This window comes from Porites lutea, chromosome 5 (genome assembly GCF_958299795.1).
Source record: "Porites lutea chromosome 5, jaPorLute2.1, whole genome shotgun sequence".
In the NCBI taxonomy this organism is placed as follows: domain Eukaryota; kingdom Metazoa; phylum Cnidaria; class Anthozoa; order Scleractinia; family Poritidae; genus Porites; species Porites lutea.
The window spans coordinates 2,206,215-2,226,825 of record NC_133205.1 but is presented as its reverse complement, the minus strand read 5'-3'; the positions used below and the strand labels follow the sequence as shown (position 1 = coordinate 2,226,825).

The window sequence follows — 20,611 nt, the reverse complement described above, 5'->3', positions numbered from 1 at the left end:
TAATAGACTAGTGATTCCAAAAAAACTTCAGGCAACAGATGCATTTCGTGGCTATGATAAAGTGGAGAAAACGTTGTGGTTTCATTTAAATTTAGAATACATTGCATTTACAACAGTCAAATTGGATTCAAAGTTCTAAACTAAGTATGTAAAAGGGGTACAATTTGTCAATAGAAGGTACACGAAAGGGGTACCTCTTCTGTCCAAAATGGTATATTTAAGCAATAGACCACACTTTGTATGGGTTTCCCGGCGTGATAACCCACTTGGGATGTTGGAAGAACACTCGAAAAGCTTGTAAATCACGCGCCAAAGGCGAGTTTCGGCTCGTGATTTACAAGCTTTTCGAGTGTTCTTCCAACATCCCAAGTGGGTTATCACGCCGGTAAGGCCACAGAAAGCCGTGGGGTCGATTGCTTTTATAAAATGACTTTAAAGCATGTTTCAGTTTTCTATGAGCTTACCGGTTTACCGGCACAATAAACCTTAGGTTTTTAACCAATCAGAACGCGCGTTCTATCTTAGCTATTTTTTTAAAAAAGAATAATGGATTGGACATTGGGACGGAGCCTTCCTGTATAAAACTTTGTTGATCGAGTACTTCCTGAAATTGAGAGACTCTCAATTATTCAATGTGGATTCGAAATTGTCTTACTCCCGGCAAAAAATATTTCATATTCTTTTGTTTGCTTTACTCTGAAGTTAAGAAATGACCAGGGTCAATCTTGTTGATCTTAAAAAGTAGCTATGTATAATAAAGTTGAATAATATGACTTAAGCCCCCAAAATAGAAGCAAATACAACTGTTAATTATAACAAACAACCAACACACTTTATAAAACGTCACAAACCTTTATTGACTACAGTCAGCTTTGAACTAATTATACTCTAGAAAAGCTCTGAGCATATAACTAATGACAATCCTTTTTTTTAGATTTTTTTCAGTCTTGTCCTTTTTTGGTGTGCAAATCCATAAGCCGCCACTCAAATTTGCACTTTTTGTTTATGTCGGGTTTTTCTTTCTCTTGTTAAGTTTTAAACTTTTGTGTTTCTTTTGAGTTTCTTGTATTTTTTTATTATATTTTTTTTATTGCTAGTCCTTTCTGTCCTACCATTTCCTTTCGATCACGTACACAATAGTAACTCATCTCATGTTACGAAAGTTGGATTTCTTTAAAAACGAACCCTAAATTTCTTTTCGTTTTATTCAGATTTCGAGATTTCCACCGCATGATGTTGACATCTTTACTTTTCGCAGTCGTAGCATAATAGACATCTTAAGCTTGAATGTTTTGTTTTCCCAGTACATGTAGAGGTCCCAGGAGAACATGTCCCTGTGTCTTTTCATAAATCATGCGTACTATGCACGTGAATTAGACAAAATTCAGAGATAGAAGCAGTTCTCTAGAGTATTTTCACATGACCTGTATTGGGAAAACAAAACATACAAGCTAAAGAGGTGTACTGAGCCATATTGTTATTCGTAATCTAACCGCCAAGCATCAACAATAGGTGTAAAAAGTTGATGTGTTATCTAATAAACCTTTGATCAGTTTCTTCCCTTCCGTTCAGCAATATTTTTTCATTTTTTTTTATATTTTCCTCTTATATTGTAGTTTGTGTACAATAGTTGTCCGTCCGTTAACCATAGTCATGGCTCAAGCATAATAGTTGAACTTGACAAAAAATATATATATAGCCGGTGGGTTAAAAGGAACCACTAATTACAAGGAAGGAAACTTGTTGAAACACATAATACGTTCTTCTTTAAAAAAAAAAACAACTATATCTCTTCCGAGAAAACTGTACATTTTTCCCGCGAGACCAGACATGCAATTTTGACCTTTATTTGGCCAGCGTATTGAAAGAAAGACCGCAGGAAAGGTTAGCTCCTACAAGTAACAAAGCGTTTTTAACTATACAACTACGTAATTACTGTGGTGAGAAGATAGATGAAAGATGCTGAAGAATGGACAAGCAAGGATTGGACTCTAATTTCTGTTGACTGTAAAACTGATTATACCTTTCCTCCACTCGATGGCTGAACTCTCTCTGCGAAATAAATGATATGAGGAAACAATAATTAACTTGGCAGTTAAAGTAAGAGAACCTGAAAAGAAAGTTTGGAAATCTTAGAACTATTCCATTTGCACAGCTATATTCCTTTAGATTGCAAACAGTCTCTTTTCAGTAAGAATTAGCGAACTAGCCGAAGGGCCGTTATCCTTAGCGCGTTTGCTTCGTTCGCTTGACCTTACCATTAATCCTCATACGCACCGCATGTAGCTGATTTTGAAGAATAAACTGCTAACATAACATGCAGCCGTCTAAAATTTACTCGAGCACAGCTGCACAGAGATCGAGCAATGATAAGTAATTCTACCGCATTGTAAACATTGACTCAGTGAAGATAATCTGATAGCTACAATATGTACCCTGCATTTTGCAATCGGTGCAGGAACTGTTGATATTTTTCAGGGGCACCCAAGACGGTTTCCTCCTAAATACATTATAAGCGGCGCTATAGAATTTGTATCTGTTCGGTCATTCTGGGGAACTGGAGTCTCTTCGAAATTACAAGATCTTCAGTATGATTTTCTAGAAAATTTAAGGTGCAATTTAGCATTTTACGAGAGTAATAATTTTTCTGATTCCTCTCTCCATCACATTTCTGGATCCGAATATTTCAGGTTTCCTTTTTCTACGAAAAATAGCCTAATCTAGGGAGTGAAGTGTGAAAAATTAATAGGGAATTGAAAGTGACTTTTTGGCTAAATTTTTCTTACAACCGTATAGTAAATTTATTGCAAATTTTGCATTTATATATACACCCAAACAGTCGTTGAGTGTCCCTGATTTTTGTTTGAAAACTAGTTAAACTAGACTGAGACTGAAGGCATGAATTGTTTATTGTATTTGCCTTCTATCTGATTCACTAGTATAACAATAGGACCAAGGAAATGCAAACAACTTCCGCTTTCGGTCTCTCGTTGGTGTGGTACGACGAACGAATAGAGCAAAGAGACTACACTGGAGACTACACTGGAGAAAAGTGCAGAAAAGAGACTTAAGGGCAATTCATAAAGATGATTAACTAAAACGTACCCAATTTCCCTTGAGTTCCATCATTCGTGGACAGAGTTCATCTGCTGCGGTAGAACACAACTCCATGGCAAGATGCGAACGGGTTTCGCTCGCTAAAGCAATGGCTAAGAGTTCTCCAGCGATGACAACAAGCATCATGAATTCATCCCACGAAAATTTTTGCTTTCCACAATACATTTCCTCTTCAAACTCGCCCAGAACATTTCTGATGTCTTTGCTCGATTTTACAGAGGAAATAATGTTGGTGACATCAACTCGATCCCGAACTTTGTCAGTTAGCCTCGTTAAATATCCTGCTACTCTCCTAACATTTTGGGAACAACAACTTAAGTCTTGGCCTTGTCTTTTTCTTGCATAATAATCCAGAAGTATTTTTAGATCTCTTTTGATTTCAAATTCTGTCACCTTTTTTACGATATCCATCCTTCGAATTTTACGCATCAAGTCCTTCAGGTAATTAAAATCTTCCCACGAAAGTAGCCCTTCATGCTCTAAACAACGAAAGATTGATAAAATTTCGGTGTTAGTCTTCGAAATATATTCAGTACATAAGCGACGAAACCTTTTTGTATGTTCTCTATCCAGATCTTTCGAAATCTGGAGCAAAACATACTGATAAGCTTGTCGAAGTTCGTCTGTCAAAGTCTTGGTGGTGGCGGATTGCATGGCGTCTGTAAAGAAAGCGAATAGAAGACACCTGACCTTTTATACCCCGAAACTTTGCATACCATGCAACACAATAGACACGAAAAGGACGTGACGTTTCCCATAACAGCAAAACGTAAGCAAAACGTACTTACAGTAATGTAGTTATGTAAAATCATCAGAATGTTTGTTGGGGCCGGATCCCTTAGCTGGATTCACCAACACCCCCACGCGAGTCTGTGTTGCAACCACTTGTCTAATTTACTATAATCTTTATCTACTTCCAGCCTCTCAGAAAAATAACGTAGTCTTAACTGTTTCATATCCCAGCCGTCATTAGGATGCACTTGATTGCGAAGACGATCTCAGCGGAGCATGACACCATTCTTTACTTCTTTCTCCCATTAGATATCAAGAAGAACTCATGTCTGTCTCTTGATCTCACATCGATTTCTGTCCAGGCAGTTCTTTGTAAAATATCCGAACGCCTTACTTCACGCAAAGTTTTGCCATGTTTGCAATTTTCGCCGTTGCGTGCATTTCTGGACATAAGTGATTTTGCCATGATAAACAGACTTGTAAGTTCGTCCGTCCGGAAGGAAGGTATTTCGTCCTTTTAAACCCTAGAATCTTAACCGCTTACCAAAGGAGGACATCTTTGACGTACGTTTATTAAAAATAATCCAGGGAACCAGTGTTTATTTCATTTTGCCGGAAGGCCAATGAGTAATAATAATCACACGTTAGGGAGGTGCAGGGTGCCGTAACCAGGGGTAATTTTATTCCATTTATATTAAAAAACCAGAAATTCCGTTTGGAAAATAAAATGGATGGCGTCATTCCGTTTGAGAAGCTTCAGAAAAAATTGGCTGTGATAGTAGCCACGTTACTGCTGAAAGGGGGGTTGTACCAAATGATGTCTCTATGGCGGTTCCCTCTTCCAGATTTCGGAGACTGTGCCGTAGGAACTGAGATTGTTCCCACTGTCATCGAGAGCTTTCTGATAAAGAAGCGCCGCTTTGCTAAAGGAATCTTCATCTATAGAGATTTCGGACAGCCTTTTGTTAATGGACTTTGGGATGTTTTCGATGATGCAGGGTGGATGGTTAGATTTCTTGTTGACGTAGGGTGGAATTTTTCCTGGTTTGTTGTATGGCAAGTACTTTTTCCGTTAGCCAGGTTAAGTGTGACGTCAAGGAAGTTTACTACTTTCTTATTGGCCTCGATAGTAATCTTCAGACCGTACTAAGTTAAGTTAAGTTGTTTAGACAGCCAAAATTTGTGCTTTTCATGTGTAAACTACTTCTAGTGTTACCAGTTGTCCTGGTCAATATTCTGTAGGTAACAGGATGCTGTTCCAATACTATTCAGCTGACTATTACCTGCAGGTAATAATGTATATGCTCTAGAATCCTTTTTTTTTTGGCGTTGTTTTGTTTTGTTTTGTTCTGTTTCGTTTTTCTCTCAAGGAGAGTAATTTAATTAATTAATTTTAATTAATTAAAAGTGTTAACAATTGATTGGTAATAAGATTGCTTTAGGTCATTCTTTTGCCGGATTGGCTAATAAAGTGGCCTGAAATAAGCCAATCACAAAGCGTTGTAAAACATCTCTTGATTCGTTAATTCACCATATACCGGCAATCTTACAATCGCTGAAAGGATCACTTCTATCAAATGGAAACCATAATGCTTTTATTAGCAGGCACAGCCGTCACATTTTCAAAAAGCGGAAATTGGTACAACTGTTAATATTATAACAAACAATCAATACACTTTATGCAAACGTCACAGCCTTTATCTTTTAAGTTAATACTCCTGGAAACATGTGAGTATGTAACTCACGTAATGACAATTCTTTATTGTTATTATTTTTTTCTGTCCTCTTCCCTTTTTGGTGCAAATCTTACCCGCCACTCAGATTTGCAGTTATTTTGTTTATTGCTTTCTTTTTCTCTTAATATGTTTTCAGGTTTTGTGTTTCTTTTGTATTTCTCGTATTTTTTTTAATTATTATTGTCGCTTTTGCTGTGTCTTTAATTTGTTTTTGTTGTTTTTTCTGTCCTACCTTTCGCGTAAACTTTCTTTGGATCACGCCAACAATAATAATGGCTCATCTCATGTTAAGAAAGTGATAACACTTACACAATCTCAGAATTTCTTTTTTTCGTATACTTCGTCATTTCCTCATGGTGTTTAGGTCCTTACTTTTCGTCGTAACTTCATGAGCCATTTTCATATTGTTCACCCTGACCCAAACGTAATCTAACCGCGCGGCAAGCATCAACACTGGATTAAAAAAAATGATGTTTTTAATAACAAACCTCTGTTCACTTTCTTCCCTACGATTCAGCAACATTTGTTTTTCGCTTTTTTTTTTGTTCATCTTTCTTTTCTACGAGAAAAAGGTAGTCTCCCTCAAGTGCTGGACTCCGCTTTTTCCTTTTTGACAGTCAGGTCAGTGGCGTCCGCATCCGACGTTGAGCTAGCCTGAGAGTGATTGTAAACAAGATGGTATATTGCTTCTGCACTTAGTCGCATAACTCTTCCTGGAAAATTATATTAAAGAACCAATTTTTAACTGAAAACACAAACCTTGGTTGCAACATAATACTTAGGCCTAACGTTTACCTGGAAAAATTAACTAAATTGATACAAGCGCTTGTTGACTGGGCTTTCTACTGGTTTCACCTTACGGGTCTTTAACCTTATTAATAGCAATGAAACGAACGAAAGAAAAAAAAAAACAGATGTAGTGATTTTCAGTCAGTTGGGCAGAATCGCGGGCGCATCGGGGACTCCTTCCCTGTGCAGCCCGTTATTGCTTACAGACGTCATGCAAGCCTTCGCGACCTTTTGGTACACTCCACGCTACACAGCAACACACCTCACACGCAACAACGTGCCGGAGTTTACAAATGCAACCATCCATGCTGTCTCACCTGTCCCTTTCTCCACGAAAGCCGAGCAAATTACATTTTTACCGCAACTATTGAACAAAGAAAAATCATTGACTACTTATCCTGCAAATCCAAAAATCTTATAAATTATCTACTTAATTTAATGCAACAAATGTAAATGTCAGTACATCGGAGAGACCATTAACATCAACGAAATGAACGATTTGGAGAACGCCAATCCATCTCGAACCACAAGAAACTCAATGATCGCACTCCTGTCTCTCTACATTTTAGTCATACTGGACATTCAATCAACGACGTCATTCTAATCCCACTTGAACTCATATGCAGCAACCGTGATGCAGTGAGAAAGGCTCGAGAAGCTCATTTAATACACAAAAAATAAAAACACAAAAAAAATAGCTACACCTGTTTCAGTTTATTTTAAGTAAAACTGAATATCATTTTTCACTCACCCAACTTCCCTTAGGTAGCTTAGTAATCCGAGAGCAGAGATCTTCAGCCACTGTGTAAAGCAGCTTCATAACTTCCTGCTTCTGGTGATGCTCTTCATTCGCCAAAGCCACGGCAAAAATTTCACCGCTGATGACGATAAGAAGAGTTAGCTTACTCCATGGATCAGACAGTTCTTGGTCACAGTTATCTTTAAACACAAGCATGAGATTCTGGATATCTTCTCTCGACTCCCCCAACAAAGATCTCACCCTCTCACTAACATTGAATCCATCTTGAAATACCTCTCTAGTAATCATCAGCAAATACCCTGCGACCTTTTCCACTGAATCAAGAGGAGAACTACTTGATTCGCTGATTCCTTGCCTCTTTCTTGCATAGAAATCAAGAAGAACTGTCAAATTTCTTATGACCTCCAATTCTGTCAACTTCTGTGCAAGATCCAATCTCTTTACTTCCACCAAACCTTCCTTTAGAAAAGACACGTCTGACCAAGAGATCTTTCCCGTATTTTCTAAGGAAGATACAGAAGATATAATAATTAAAGCACCAGGTTCTTTCCTAATAAGCTCTCCGAAAATAAAACGAAGCTCCTCTTGCTGATCTTTCTCCAAACTGTGAACAATCTGGAGAAGAACAGTTCTGCAATCTCGTTGGAGATATTCGATGATGGTGTTATTTGTTTGTGATGATATGGCGGTGTCAACACAAACGGGCGGCGAGTCGGAATGAGAACATTCCGTCATTTTATACCTTGGAATATTAATTAATATAACAAAGGGAAATTCCCTGACGTCATGTTTGTTTTTTGTTATTTTCTTAAATAACTGGTGCAACCATTGTATTATCAGTATTATTTAAGACTCGTTGCTTCGGCAGTCGCCTAAACCAATAGCCTGAGATGCTTCAGGGCCTTTAGCTGCTGACCCCTTCTAGTAAGCTATTTTATTTTGCAGTCTTTAGAAAAGACTGGAAATTTCTCGTTTGGTTGCCGTTTCGAGACAATTGGGCATGATTGCAAACATTCCAGACGCATAGTTAATCGATAAACCGATAATCGATAATAATCGATCGTAATCGAAATCAATCATCAAAGACTGTATGAAGCCGCGCGAATTCACTTTTTAAGTGACGTTTCCCTAGCCGTCGCCCTCGTTGTTGCTTAGCTCACTATAAGAGAGATTAAGCATCATGTTTACCTGCAACGGCAAACGTGAGATTTTTAAGTTGAAATATGAGCAAATAAAAACAGCTGAAAACAATTTTTATGGATGGAATTTGCCCGGGGAGTACTCAACAAAAGTTTATTCGGGGAGGCTCCACCCCGAGGTCCAACCCCTTACCCAATTTATATACCATTTTCCACGAAAAAAAGTACTGTACCCCTTTCGCACCCCTCCAGGTTTGAAATAATAGGGACTTTAAGATCCAACGACGCAGACGACAACGATAACGTCAAAAAACAATAGGTTTTATAAGCAAAACAACGACTTCGCACGTGCATCACACTTTTTTTTTTACATATCTTTCCCCTTTTTTGCACGACTACGACATGAAAATGCCTAATTTCGTGTTTTATGGAAGACGTAAACAAGCGACGACGAAATTTTATTTCTGAGTTTCTGATCTTGGATGTGGTCACCTGAAATACAGCTTCAGGAGGGTTCGCCTACATATGGCAAAGTACTTGGGTACGAATAATCGCTAAAAAGACCAAAAGAACGCAAATTCACCTTTTAAGCGACGTTCTCGTCGCCAGTGCGTCGTTGGATTTTTAAGTCCCTATTGATACAGAGAGCTCCGCTTTTAGCTCTGCATGCAAAAGGCTAGATCTATATATTATTCATTACCAGCAAGAGCCATTTGTTAGCAGTTGTTTTATACTGTACTTTAAAAAATCAGTCATAAGACGAGGCAAATGGCAACCTTGTTGACCTTAAATAATACCAAATAAAGCTGCAGAAACAGCTGGTAAAGGCGATTATTGTAACAAAAAACCAGTGCAATACACTTTATAAAAACGTCACAGACTTAATTGACTACAGTTAACCTTGAAACAGAAGAGGATAAAACGGTTATTGTAACAAACAACCAGTGCAATACACTTTATAAAAACGTCACAGACTTAACTGACTACAGTTAACCTTGAAACAGAAGAGGATAAAACGGTTATTGTAACAAACAACCAGTGCAATACACTTTATAAAAACGTCACAGACTTAACTGACTACAGTTAACCTTGAAACAGGAGAGGATAAAACGATTATTGTAACAAACAACCAGTGCAATACACTTTATAAAAACGTCACAGACTTAATTGACTACAGTTAACCTTGAAGCAGGAGAGGATAAAACGGTTATTGTAACAAACAACCAGTGCAATACACTTTATAAAAACGTCACAGACTTAATTGACTACAGTTAACCTTGAAACAGAAGAGGATAAAACGATTATTGTAACAAACAACCAGTGCAATACACTTTATAAAAACGTCACAGACTTAACTGACTACAGTGAAACCTTGAAACAGGAGAGGATAAAACGATTATTGTAACAAACAACCAGTGCAATACACTTTATAAAAACGTCACAGACTTAACTGACTATAGTTAACCTTGAAACAAAAGAGGATAAAACGGTTATTGTAACAAACAACCAGTGCAATACACTTTATAAAAACGTCACAGACTTAATTGACTACAGTTAACCTTGAAGCAGGAGAGGCTAAAACGATTATTGTAACAAACAACCAGTGCAATACACTTTATAAAAACGTCACAGACTTAACTGACTACAGTGAAACCTTGAAACAGGAGAGGATAAAACGATTATTGTAACAAACAACCAGTGCAATACACTTTATAAAAACGTCACAGACTTAACTGACTATAGTTAACCTTGAAACAAAAGAGGATAAAACGGTTATTGTAACAAACAACCAGTGCAATACACTTTATAAAAACGTCACAGACTTAATTGACTACAGTTAACCTTGAAGCAGGAGAGGCTAAAACGATTATTGTAACAAACAACCAGTGCAATACACTTTATAAAAACGTCACAGACTTAACTGACTACTTGAAGCAGGAGAGGATAAAACGATTATTGTAACAAACAACCAGTGCAATACACTTTATAAAAACGTCACAGACTTAACTGACTACAGTTAACCTTGAAGCAGGAGAGGATAAAACGATTATTGTAACAAACAACCAGTGCAATACACTTTATAAAAACGTCACAGACTTAACTGACTACAGTTAACCTTGAAGCAGGAGAGGATAAAACGATTATTGTAACAAACAACCAGTGCAATACACTTTATAAAAACGTCACAGACTTAATTGACTACAGTTAACCTTGAAACAGAAGAGGATAAAACGGTTATTGTAACAAACAACCAGTGCAATACACTTTATAAAAACGTCAGAGACTTAACTGACTATAGTTAACCTTGAAGCAGGAGAGGATAAAACGATTATTGTAACAAACAACCAGTGCAATACACTTTATAAAAACGTCACAGACTTAATTGACTACAGTGAAACCTTGAAACAGGAGAGGATAAAACGATTATTGTAACAAACAACCAGTGCAATACACTTTATAAAAACGTCACAGACTTAACTGACTACAGTTAACCTTGAAGCAGGAGAGGATAAAACGATTATTGTAACAAACAACCAGTGCAGTACACTTTATAAAAACGTCACAGACTTAATTGACTACGGTTAACCTTGAAGCAGGAGAGGATAAAACGATTATTGTAACAAACAACCAGTGCAATACACTTTATAAAAACGTCACAGACTTAACTGACTACAGTTAACCTTGAAGCAGGAGAGGATAAAACGATTATTGTAACAAACAACCAGTGCAATACACTTTATAAAAACGTCACAGACTTAATTGACTACAGTTAACCTTGAAACAGAAGAGGATAAAACGGTTATTGTCACAAACAACCAGTGCAATACACTTTATAAAAACGTCACAGACTTAACTGACTACAGTGAAACCTTGAAACAGGAGAGGATAAAACGATTATTGTAACAAACAACCAGTGCAATACACTTTATAAAAACGTCACAGACTTAACTGACTATAGTTAACCTTGAAACAGGAGAGGATAAAACGATTATTGTAACAAACAACCAGTGCAATACACTTTATAAAAACGTCACAGACTTAACTGACTACAGTTAACCTTGAAGCAGGAGAGGATAAAACGATTATTGTAACAAACAACCAGTGCAATACACTTTATAAAAACGTCAGAGACTTAATTGACTAAAGTTAACCTTGAAGCAGGAGAGGATAAAACGACTATTGTAACAAACAACCAGTGCAATACACTTTATAAAAACGTCACAGACTTAATTGACTAAAGTTAACCTTGAAGCAGGAGAGGATAAAACGGTTATTGTAACAAACAACCAGTGCAATACACTTTATAAAAACGTCACAGACTTAATTGACTACAGTTAACCTTGAAACAGAAGAGGATAAAACGTTTCCTTAAGTTAATTAGGAAACATCTGAGCATCCGACTAATGACAATCCTTTTCTACTTTTCCGCAAATCCTAGCCGACACTTAGATTTGCAGTTATTGTGTTTATGCTGTTTGTTTCTCTTGATATGTTTTCAACTTTTGTGTTTCTTGTGCTCTTGGAACTATTATAATTTTTTCCGTCTTATCATTTGCCAAAACTTTCTTTTAGAACGCGCACTATAATAAGTCATCTCAAATATTAGGAAAGTGATCAGACTTTCAAACGTTCATTCGAAAGTTCTATGGCTCTTGAATTTACACGACCTCGCAATTTCTTTTCTCGTCAATTATTCAGATTTTTTCCGTCATTTGCTTATGATGTTTACGTCGTCACTTTTCGTCGTAACATACTTTTCACGAGCCATTTTTTGTTATTCAACCTGACCCAAGCCAGGAGCACATCAAATGGAGCCTCCATCTCCCATACAAGCCCTTGGAGTCAACCCTTTCCCGAGTAGATTTATAATTAGATCGGTTCCCAGAGGAGACTTCGCGCGCCGACAGTGGGAAGAGCCAATCACAACGACGAAATGACAGTGCTATTGTACTCAATCAAACAGCGGGAAATTCGGTGTTGACAGGCCAAACACAATCATAAGCTAGTGAAACGTGACTTAAGCGTTTTCATCCCTCAGATATTTTCTTTCTTTTCTTTCTAAGGGTAGATTCTGCTGTGGAGAGTTTTAAACTCTGGCTATGTTGATCTTAATTTTGGCTGCTTGTCTCACAATAAGAGGCCATGAAGCTGGTCTGTTCCATGCGTAATGATTAACTACTTCCTGCAGTCTGTAGTTCTAACAGGATTCGCTTTAGCCATTTTTTTTTAAGCGTTAAGGTTTTTATTTTGGCTAAATGACTCAATATTAATCAAATTTCTAGCTTTTCAAGGTTTTTTTTCTGAAATGCGTTTATCTGAATAAATACTTGTAGTACTTGTGGTTGTTTTGTCCCTGTTGTCCGTCAGCTAGTGTGATGATTCCCTGCAATGTTTTGTAACGCCAGGCCCAGCTATTTAACATTGTTTTCTCGCGAAAAGTGATCTACAGATGCGAATTCGAAGGAAAGAATTGAGCTTAAATTTCTACATTAACTGCTGAGAATTGTCCTTTAATTAATTCTTTTGGCGCAGATACAATCGATTTTGTTTTTCTTGAGATAAGTGGGTCTTTGGACTGGAGCGCGATGTCACAAATTCCTCCGTTAGCAAACTTTTGAGATGGCTTCACAGTCGAGCAACTATTTCTCTTCTGTTCAACTTTCCAAGTGCCAGTTTTATCACGCAACACTCATGGTAATATAAGTCAGTTGTAAAGGAAGACTGCAATTTCTCAAATTTCGGAACTAAAGCATTCCTCGTTAGTTGCTACTTAGGTCATCGCTCGCCTGCTTGACTGGCGAAATCCACTCCACGGTGATGACAAAAATCAAATGATCCTGGCACTTTTTCGGCGCTGATCAGACTGATCATCGAAAAGTTCCAAATCGTCCACAGACGTCGACATTTTTCGAAGGGCATGCTTACATGTGGGATGTATGACGGTAAAAAAGAAAACACTCGCAAAGATAACCTTTCAGTGATCCTCAGTTCGCTGTCTTTGTCCCATCGCTTCATGCTCAGTCTCAGTCGGGTAGTTTATTAACTTTTATTTCATGACACCCAGATCCCGGCGGCTGTAAAATTGTAAAAATGGACGTATAGTAAAAAAAGGAAAACGGTCGAAGGACGGGCTTCTGAGTTCGACTTCATCCAGCACTATTTTTTCACGGTGACATACGAGACTCGCGAAATATGACACTTTTCGCGGGAAACAAGCCGTTCTATTTATAACTCTACTCGGGAAAGGGTTGACTCAAGAAATTAATGGAGATGGAGGCTCCATTTGATGGGCTCCTGCCCAAGCGTAATCTAACCGCGCGGAAAGTATCAATTCTGGGTTCAAAAAAATGATTGTTTTAAATAATAAACCTCTTTTCAGTTTCTTCCCTTCCATTCAGCAAAATTTTTTTCTTTTTCTTTCTTTTTTCTTTCATTTTTTTTGCATTGAAAATAAACTCCGCCCTCAAGCCCTTCTACGAGAAAACTGAGTGGTCTCCTTCAAGTGCTTCACTACCTCCGCGCTATTTCCTTTTTAACAGTCAGGTCAAAGGCTTTCGCATTCGACGTTGAGCTATCCTGATTGTAAACGAGATGGTGTCGCTTCTGCACGTGGGCGCATAACTCTTTCTGACAAATTGTTGAAAACGCAAACCTTGATCGCACCGCGTGATACTTAAACCTAACGTTTACCTACAAAAAAAGAAATTAAATCGATACAGGCGCTTGATTTTTGCTGATTTCAGCTCACGAAACGAGGGAAAGAAAATAAAAACAGATGAGGCCACTTTCTGAGTCGGTTGGGGAGAATCACCGGTAGCATACAAGGAAGGCTAAATCACGGTGATCGAGTTGCAAACAAGCCTGAATTAAAAAGTTGAATTTCACTGTTGCGTAATTTTAACTAGACCGCGAGCAGTCCCTCTTCACTCAGTCGAGTCTAAGCTCTGCAGGACTGGAGAGAGCGAATTGGTCGAGAGGGAAACGGGAGAGAGGCGCCTCCTCCCCAGCTTCCCTCGGCTTTCGCTCGCTTCGCTCGATTTCTTCGCTCGCGTGACCATCCTGAGGGACTGTTCGCAGTCTAAATTTTAACGCGGGTAAATAAAATAGAGGCAATGTATGTAAGGTCACGCGTAAACACAAAAGTTGAATCTCGCTCAACTTTTACGTTTACGCGCGGCCTTTCATACATCACCTCTATTTTATTTACGCTCGTGCGCACGTGAAAATTACGCGACAGTGGTTCACGACAGTGGAGGTAAATCCACCCTTAAAGGCCACTTTCACACTATATCGGATAGCTTTTCGTGCCGTCTCAAAAAGCTTTTAGGTACAATGAACAGCAATAGCAGAGAACTGGAACAAGTCGTTCTCCTACATCGAATATCATGCCACACCAATCCTCACAGTCGTCTCAGTAGCTCTGCTTATTCCCTTTCGTTACGATCTGAATGAAATACGTGCACCAAAGTCTGTCACAGAACCTATCCCAGGTATGCAACCATCCACTTTTGAGATCGGCAGCGCGCAGCGCAGCTTCGCTCCGCTACAGAATTCGCGATGGAATCACCGTTCTTATATACGAACTGAAGCCCTATCTGGCCAGCGGTATATGACTTTCGTCGCGGCGCAAAAGTTTTCCGCTGTATATTGTCAGGTGTGAACCTAGCATGCACTACGGCTAATATAAATTTCAGCTGTCTTCTTTTCAATTTGAATGGCTTAGAAGAGAGCGGAAGGATTTTGGACAAAGTTAATACTTCTAAAAACAAGCGTAAAGAATTTAAAATTTTATTATATTAGGTAGGTCCTTAAGTATTCCGCTTTGATTCTACTACTTTCGGTTTTCGATTCGTGCCACGCCTCATTCGACTGACCAATCCGCATCAAAGCACGGGGTGTGTTTGAATTATTAAGGTTAATTTCTTGAAATAGAAAGAAAGCATCCGACATTAAAGGCAAAGCGAAATCGGACTGCAATCATGAAATTTTTTTTAAACCAAACCTAAGGTTTAAAATGTCGTTGATTACTCAACTAATTAAATTTCACTTAACTGACTTACCCAACTTCCCACTTTAAATATCCGAGAGTAGAGATCTTCATCCCCTGTAACTTCTTTACGCAATTGCATAAATTGCGTTCACTGCAACGATCATTTTTTTTGTCTTTTTGTAATAATAGTTAACTTTTCCTGCCCAATTGCAAATCCTTTTAAATGTTTGGTGTTACTATCAATAATATTTTTTGTGAACCCAGGAGTCATTTCAAAAGGTTGAGTTTGATCGTCCGGGTGAACGTAGTCCTGAACAGGACTGTTGTTGTTGACAGTGACTGACGTTTCGACAACCTGAGGGTAGTCATCTTCAGAGTCAAAGTGAGTTGTATCACGTCAGTTTATGGTATTATAGTCTGGTTATAGATTTGATTGGTCAATTATGTCGCGATGTTATTGGTCGTCTGTCAGCTATATTTTTTGTTTAATCGTTTGAACTCAGGAGTCATGTCATAAGTAGGTCGCAACTAAGTAACATTGGAATAACATCACAACTTAGTTGACCAATCAGTTTAGTACAGTCAACTGGCAATACACAACTTGCTTTGACTTTGACGATGACTTCCTCGCAGTTTTTCAAAATGTCAGTCACTGTCAAGAACAGTACTACACAAGACTGCACTAACCCGGACTGTCATATTTCACCTACACGTAATATTATAAATTAAATGTCATTGTAATAAGGTAGTCTTCTTGTTTTCCAGGCAGTGTATGGTGTGTTAAGTGGCTTGGAAGGACTTGACGCTTTCCAAGACCTAATGACACACACAACAATGAAACCATGGTATGACCGAGTGAAAGAAACTGTCAAGACGCACACTGGGGCTCAAACTCTTTAAGATTTATTTGGCAGTAAAGGTGCAGAAATATCAGCTATGGATACTTGGACAACAGGACCATGGACAGTTTTCAGCCAAACATTACTGCAAAGTGTAAATAAATCTTACAGAAATGACCTACTTGTAGAAATAGGATATCACTGTGGACAATGTACACACATGATTCCATGTGTATGTAAAAAGGGGACATGAAATATTGTCTAAGTTCTTTAGACAAAGCCAAAATTTGTGCTTTTCATGCGTTATCTACTAGTAATCCTGGTCAAAATTCTGTAGGTAAAGGATAATGATCCATTACTATTACTACTAGCATATGGTCTAGATTGTTTTTGGCATTTTGTGTTTTCTTTTGTTTTGTTTTTTTCAAGGGAAGTAATTTATTTGATCTTGAAAAGTGTTCTTTTATTTATTGATTGGTAATAAGATGGCTTTTTAAGGTTTTACCTTTGATTGGCTAATAGAGTGGCGGTAAACAGTTAGCCAATCACAAAGGGTGTAAAACATCTCTTGATTTGTTTATGCACCACATGCAGCCAGTGATACAATCGTTGTAAAGGACCACTTCCATCAAATGGAGGTCATATGCTTTTAGAAGCAGATACTTGAGTGGATAAGGGAAATCTATAATTACTTTGACAACCATGAGCTTTCTTTTTTCTTAGAAATTTGTACATGCTGGGGGTGAGGGGGAGGGGTGGAAACTTGTCACAAGGTCAGAAAGGTATTATCTAGGTAATTATTTCCACTTTTACTCACCGTGTTGCTGAAGAGGTCAGGTGCTTAGCATGGTTTCATTTTTAAGCTGTGGTTGCAATTGCAAACAAAAGAATAATCTATGAAATAATGGCGTTTGGGTAATTCATCCCTCCCCTCTCCATGGATTGTCACTTTTCCCTCCTCCTGTGGTAAGTGATAAATAAACACACAGGGGCATAGTAAGGAATTTTTTAGAGGTACGCACAGTTCTCCAAATCCACCCTTTCCCGTCTCCTAGAGGGTTTCCACGCGGTGCCTAGTACTCAGTTTGAACTGTTTCTAATCAGTGTGGTGAGGAGACATATCCCATGGATGTAGAGCCGTTGCCCTCGCGTGTTGTGGAATCAAGGAAACACTTTACTATGGTTCGAGACATTATTTGAAAGCAGATTAAGTTTAGTTCACACAGGCAATGACACTCTTTTCAGCTATAGATCATTTTCCTTCCCTTTAACTCCTTTGCTGTTTTTCGTTTTGTTTTGCGCGCACGTGCGTTCCTGCGAACGGGTAGCTATGCCCATGTTCAACACTGCATGGCTGCTTAGGGCATTGTTAGTGTCGATGGGTCAAGGAAAATATCCGCCCTTTAGCCCCATATGCAAACAAACACTGAATAAACAACAAGACAGCGTATTTGTGAAAACACGTCAATAATCTTTATTTATTGAGATGTACTAACCGCCATATTTTGTTTCATTTTTTTTTTGTACCGCCATACATATTTTTTTTTTTGTTTCTTGAGACTTCTTGTTTCTTTGTTTCTTGAGACAATGTTTCGTATATCGTTTTCGTTAAAACTTTGTTTTTCTTTGTTTCTCGAGACTTCGGTTTTGTATGTTTTTTTTTTCTTTTTTTTTTCTTTCTCTTTTTTTCAAGGCAGCTCATTAGCAAAACCACCTCAATAACCTTTATTTATGAGATGTACTAACCGCCATATTTTGCTTCGTTTTATTTTTGTTTTTGGAGACAAAGTTTTGTATACCTTTTTTCTTTGTTCCTCGAAACTTTCAATTTCTTTTTCTTTTTTTTTTTCTTTTTCTCAAGACTTCATATTTCTGTGTTTGTTGGCTTTTTTTTCTTTTTCTCATTTTTTCGGTCTTTTTTACATCTCTAAATTTTTTTGTGTTTTCCGGGTTTTTGTTTCTTTGTTTTTACTATTCACTACTGAAAAGAACAAAATGAAAAAAAATGAAGAAAGAGCGAGCAGTTAAGGATGGTCTTCGCCAGCGATGGAGCTGGAGTCGTTATCAGAATTAAAAGCGCAAAGCCAAAAATCGAGTGAAAAAATAACCCTTAACTAACGGAACCAGAAGCGGATGAAAGCGTTCTGATTCTTTTACATTTGATTACGTCGAGCTAATAACTAAACTTACACAGCCAATGTTTAATATTCGCTATGTCATAAGCACTTAAACGACTCCAACCCCGTCACTTATGAACACTAGGATTTAACAGACTTTCTAAGAGAAGACGTTGTTCTGCTTCAAGTGTTGGAGTATATCCTCTATCTGCTCTTCGATGGTTAGGTTGGTGGCTTCTGTATCTGACACTGCATTCTGGTTATAAGCAAGATGGTACCGTTTTGTCACATGCTTGCAAAAATCTTCCTAAAAAAAAGCAAACCAAAACGTAGGTCAAAAAGAATTTCCAGCCATATCTTACATTTAAGTTATAATAATAACAATAATAAACATGATAATAATGACATTCATAAAAATGACAATAATCTGTTCGCCGTCAATATTCCCAGTGTCTCTAAATGAATCATAATAATTTACTAAAATTCATGCATTAAGTTCGGCACATGTGAAATGCAACGTTTGAAATCAAAAGTCGAACTTAAGTGGAATCTTCGACTGTTTCAGTCGCAGATACGGCGAAAGGCGCATTTAACTTGAAGAGTCGAATTTCATTGATTCAAACCGTCGCACTTCACATGCATTTAACTCTCGCATTAAAATCAGCACATGTGAAATTCGACGTTTGAACCGGGTCTTATATAGCGCCATTTCTATGAGCTCAATGGCGCTTGACAATAGATGTTTTTAAATCAATTAAGGCCGGCCCGCCCGGTTCAAACGTCGAATTTCACATGTACCGAGATAAAATATTGAATATCCTAATAGAAAGCTTTTTAAAAAAGGAGTGTTTTGATCTTTGATGTGGGTGAACAATCTATTCCTTTGTGAATTCTGCGTGCTTCGCGATGAAACGTCGCTAAGAACGCTCGGCTGTCACAAGCAAGACAGATCCCTGGGTAACGATCGACACCTCTGGATTAAAGTACACCAAGCGTCTTCCTGTTTCAGCTGTTCATGGGAGACGCAATTTTAGCCGCTTTCTTTTTAACTCACGGACGTGCCGTCAAAGCTTCCTTTTCATCATAAACTCGTCAAAAGGTGAGGGAAAAACATAAGTATTATAGTAGTGTTGTATCCTCATGCAGGTCGTAACGAGTTCCGCTTTCCATATCTACTTTCGAATTTCGATTCACATCACGTGTTTCATTAAAACCAATCACCTCAAAGCAAGGGATGTGTTTTAATTATTCATAGGCCAAGATTTATAACATCCTTCACAAAAACAATATGAAACTGCCATTTATTATAAAACTAGACCTGAAATCAGTAAAATAGTATAAATCGTTGAGTACTCAACTAGTAAATTTCACTTTAACTTACCCAATTTCCCAGTTTCAATATTCGAGAGCAGAGATCTTCAGCTGCTGTGAAGAGCAGCTTCATGACTTCCTGCTTCTGGTGTGGCTCTTCATGATTCGCCAAAGCCACGGCAAGAATTTCACCGCTGATGACGATACACAGAGTTAGCTTACTCCATGGGTCAGACAGTTTTTGGTCACACTTCTCTTTAAGCACAAGCATGAGATTTTTGATATCTTCTCTCGACTCCACCAATAAAGATCTGACCCTCTCACTAACATCGAATCCGTCTTGAAAGACCTCTCTAGTAATTTTCAACAAATATCCTGCGACCCTTTCCATGGGATCCGGAACAGATTGGCAGCATGATTCCATTCCTTGCCTCTTTCTTGCATAAAAATCAAGAAGAACTGTCAAATTTCTCTTGACCTCGAAGACCGTCAACTTCTCTACAAGATCCAGCCTCTTTACGTCCTCCAAACCTTCCTTTAGAAAAGATACATCGCTCCAAGAGATCTTCCCCGCGTTTTCTAACGAAGATATAATGTTTAAAGCATCATCAGGTTTTGTCGTACTAATAAACTCGTTGAAAAGAAAACTTAGCTCCTCTTGCTGATCTTTCTCTAAACTGTGAACAATCTGGAGAAGAACAGCTTTGAAAGCTCGTTGGAGAATTTTGATTGTGGTGTTATAATTAGTTCGTGAAGACATGGCGGTGTCAACACGAACGGGCGGCGATTCGGAATAAGAACTAATCCCGTCCTTTTATATCTTGGAATACTAATTTATTTTAAACAGGGAAATTCCCTGACGTCATCAAGGGTTATTACCGTATGTGTAGGGTGGAATTACTAGCCTGTGAGTAGTCTCTCGCCTTGCCTCCGGTCAGACTAGCCTGCGTAGCTGGTGTCATTGTTTAGCGAGCGGGAAAAACGAAGCTAAGTGAGCGGTGAAGCCGCGAGGAGATTGGGGCGGGAACAGCGAGTGGCTTTTAGTTTCTCAATCAATCAATCTTTAGTTAAACGCGAGAC

General features: G+C 38.2%; 3 protein-coding genes and 1 long non-coding RNA gene across 6 annotated transcripts in view; 1 reads left to right on the top strand and 3 right to left on the bottom strand.

Moving 5' to 3' along the window:
• Positions 1-16,282, top strand: part of LOC140936437 (prostaglandin E synthase 2-like) — a 30,267-nt gene extending 13,985 nt beyond the window's left edge. Inside the window, exon 5 of the mRNA XM_073385911.1 lies at positions 16,030-16,282. Within this exon, the coding sequence (XP_073242012.1) occupies positions 16,030-16,164 (135 nt within the window). The 3' untranslated portion in view covers positions 16,165-16,282. The remainder of the gene's footprint in view (positions 1-16,029) is intronic.
• On the bottom strand, positions 833-3,855 carry LOC140936465 (uncharacterized). The gene is made up of 2 exons (XR_012165385.1): positions 3,106-3,855; positions 833-2,052 (listed from the first exon to the last, which is right to left on the bottom strand). It is a non-coding gene; the product is annotated as an uncharacterized lncRNA (long non-coding RNA).
• LOC140936450 (uncharacterized) lies at positions 6,077-7,885 on the bottom strand. Of its 2 annotated transcripts, none has more exons than XM_073385926.1 (2): positions 7,126-7,885; positions 6,077-6,298 (listed from the first exon to the last, which is right to left on the bottom strand). In XM_073385926.1, exons 1-2 carry the CDS (start codon positions 7,867-7,869, stop codon positions 6,281-6,283), a joined length of 762 nt encoding a protein of 253 aa, XP_073242027.1. In that variant the 5' UTR covers positions 7,870-7,885; the 3' UTR covers positions 6,077-6,280. The 2 variants fall into 2 exon arrangements, with proteins under 2 accessions (XP_073242027.1, XP_073242028.1); XM_073385927.1 differs by lacking the exon at positions 6,077-6,298 and adding an exon at positions 6,353-6,738.
• A 1,062-nt stretch (positions 16,283-17,344) lies between the features above and the next one.
• Positions 17,345-20,309, bottom strand: LOC140936444 (uncharacterized). Of its 2 annotated transcripts, none has more exons than XM_073385918.1 (2): positions 19,602-20,309; positions 17,345-18,527 (listed from the first exon to the last, which is right to left on the bottom strand). In XM_073385918.1, exons 1-2 carry the CDS (start codon positions 20,289-20,291, stop codon positions 18,381-18,383), a joined length of 837 nt encoding a protein of 278 aa, XP_073242019.1. In that variant the 5' UTR covers positions 20,292-20,309; the 3' UTR covers positions 17,345-18,380. The 2 variants fall into 2 exon arrangements, with proteins under 2 accessions (XP_073242019.1, XP_073242020.1); XM_073385919.1 differs by having other exon boundaries at positions 18,368-18,523.
• Positions 20,310-20,611: the final 302 nt, after the last annotated feature.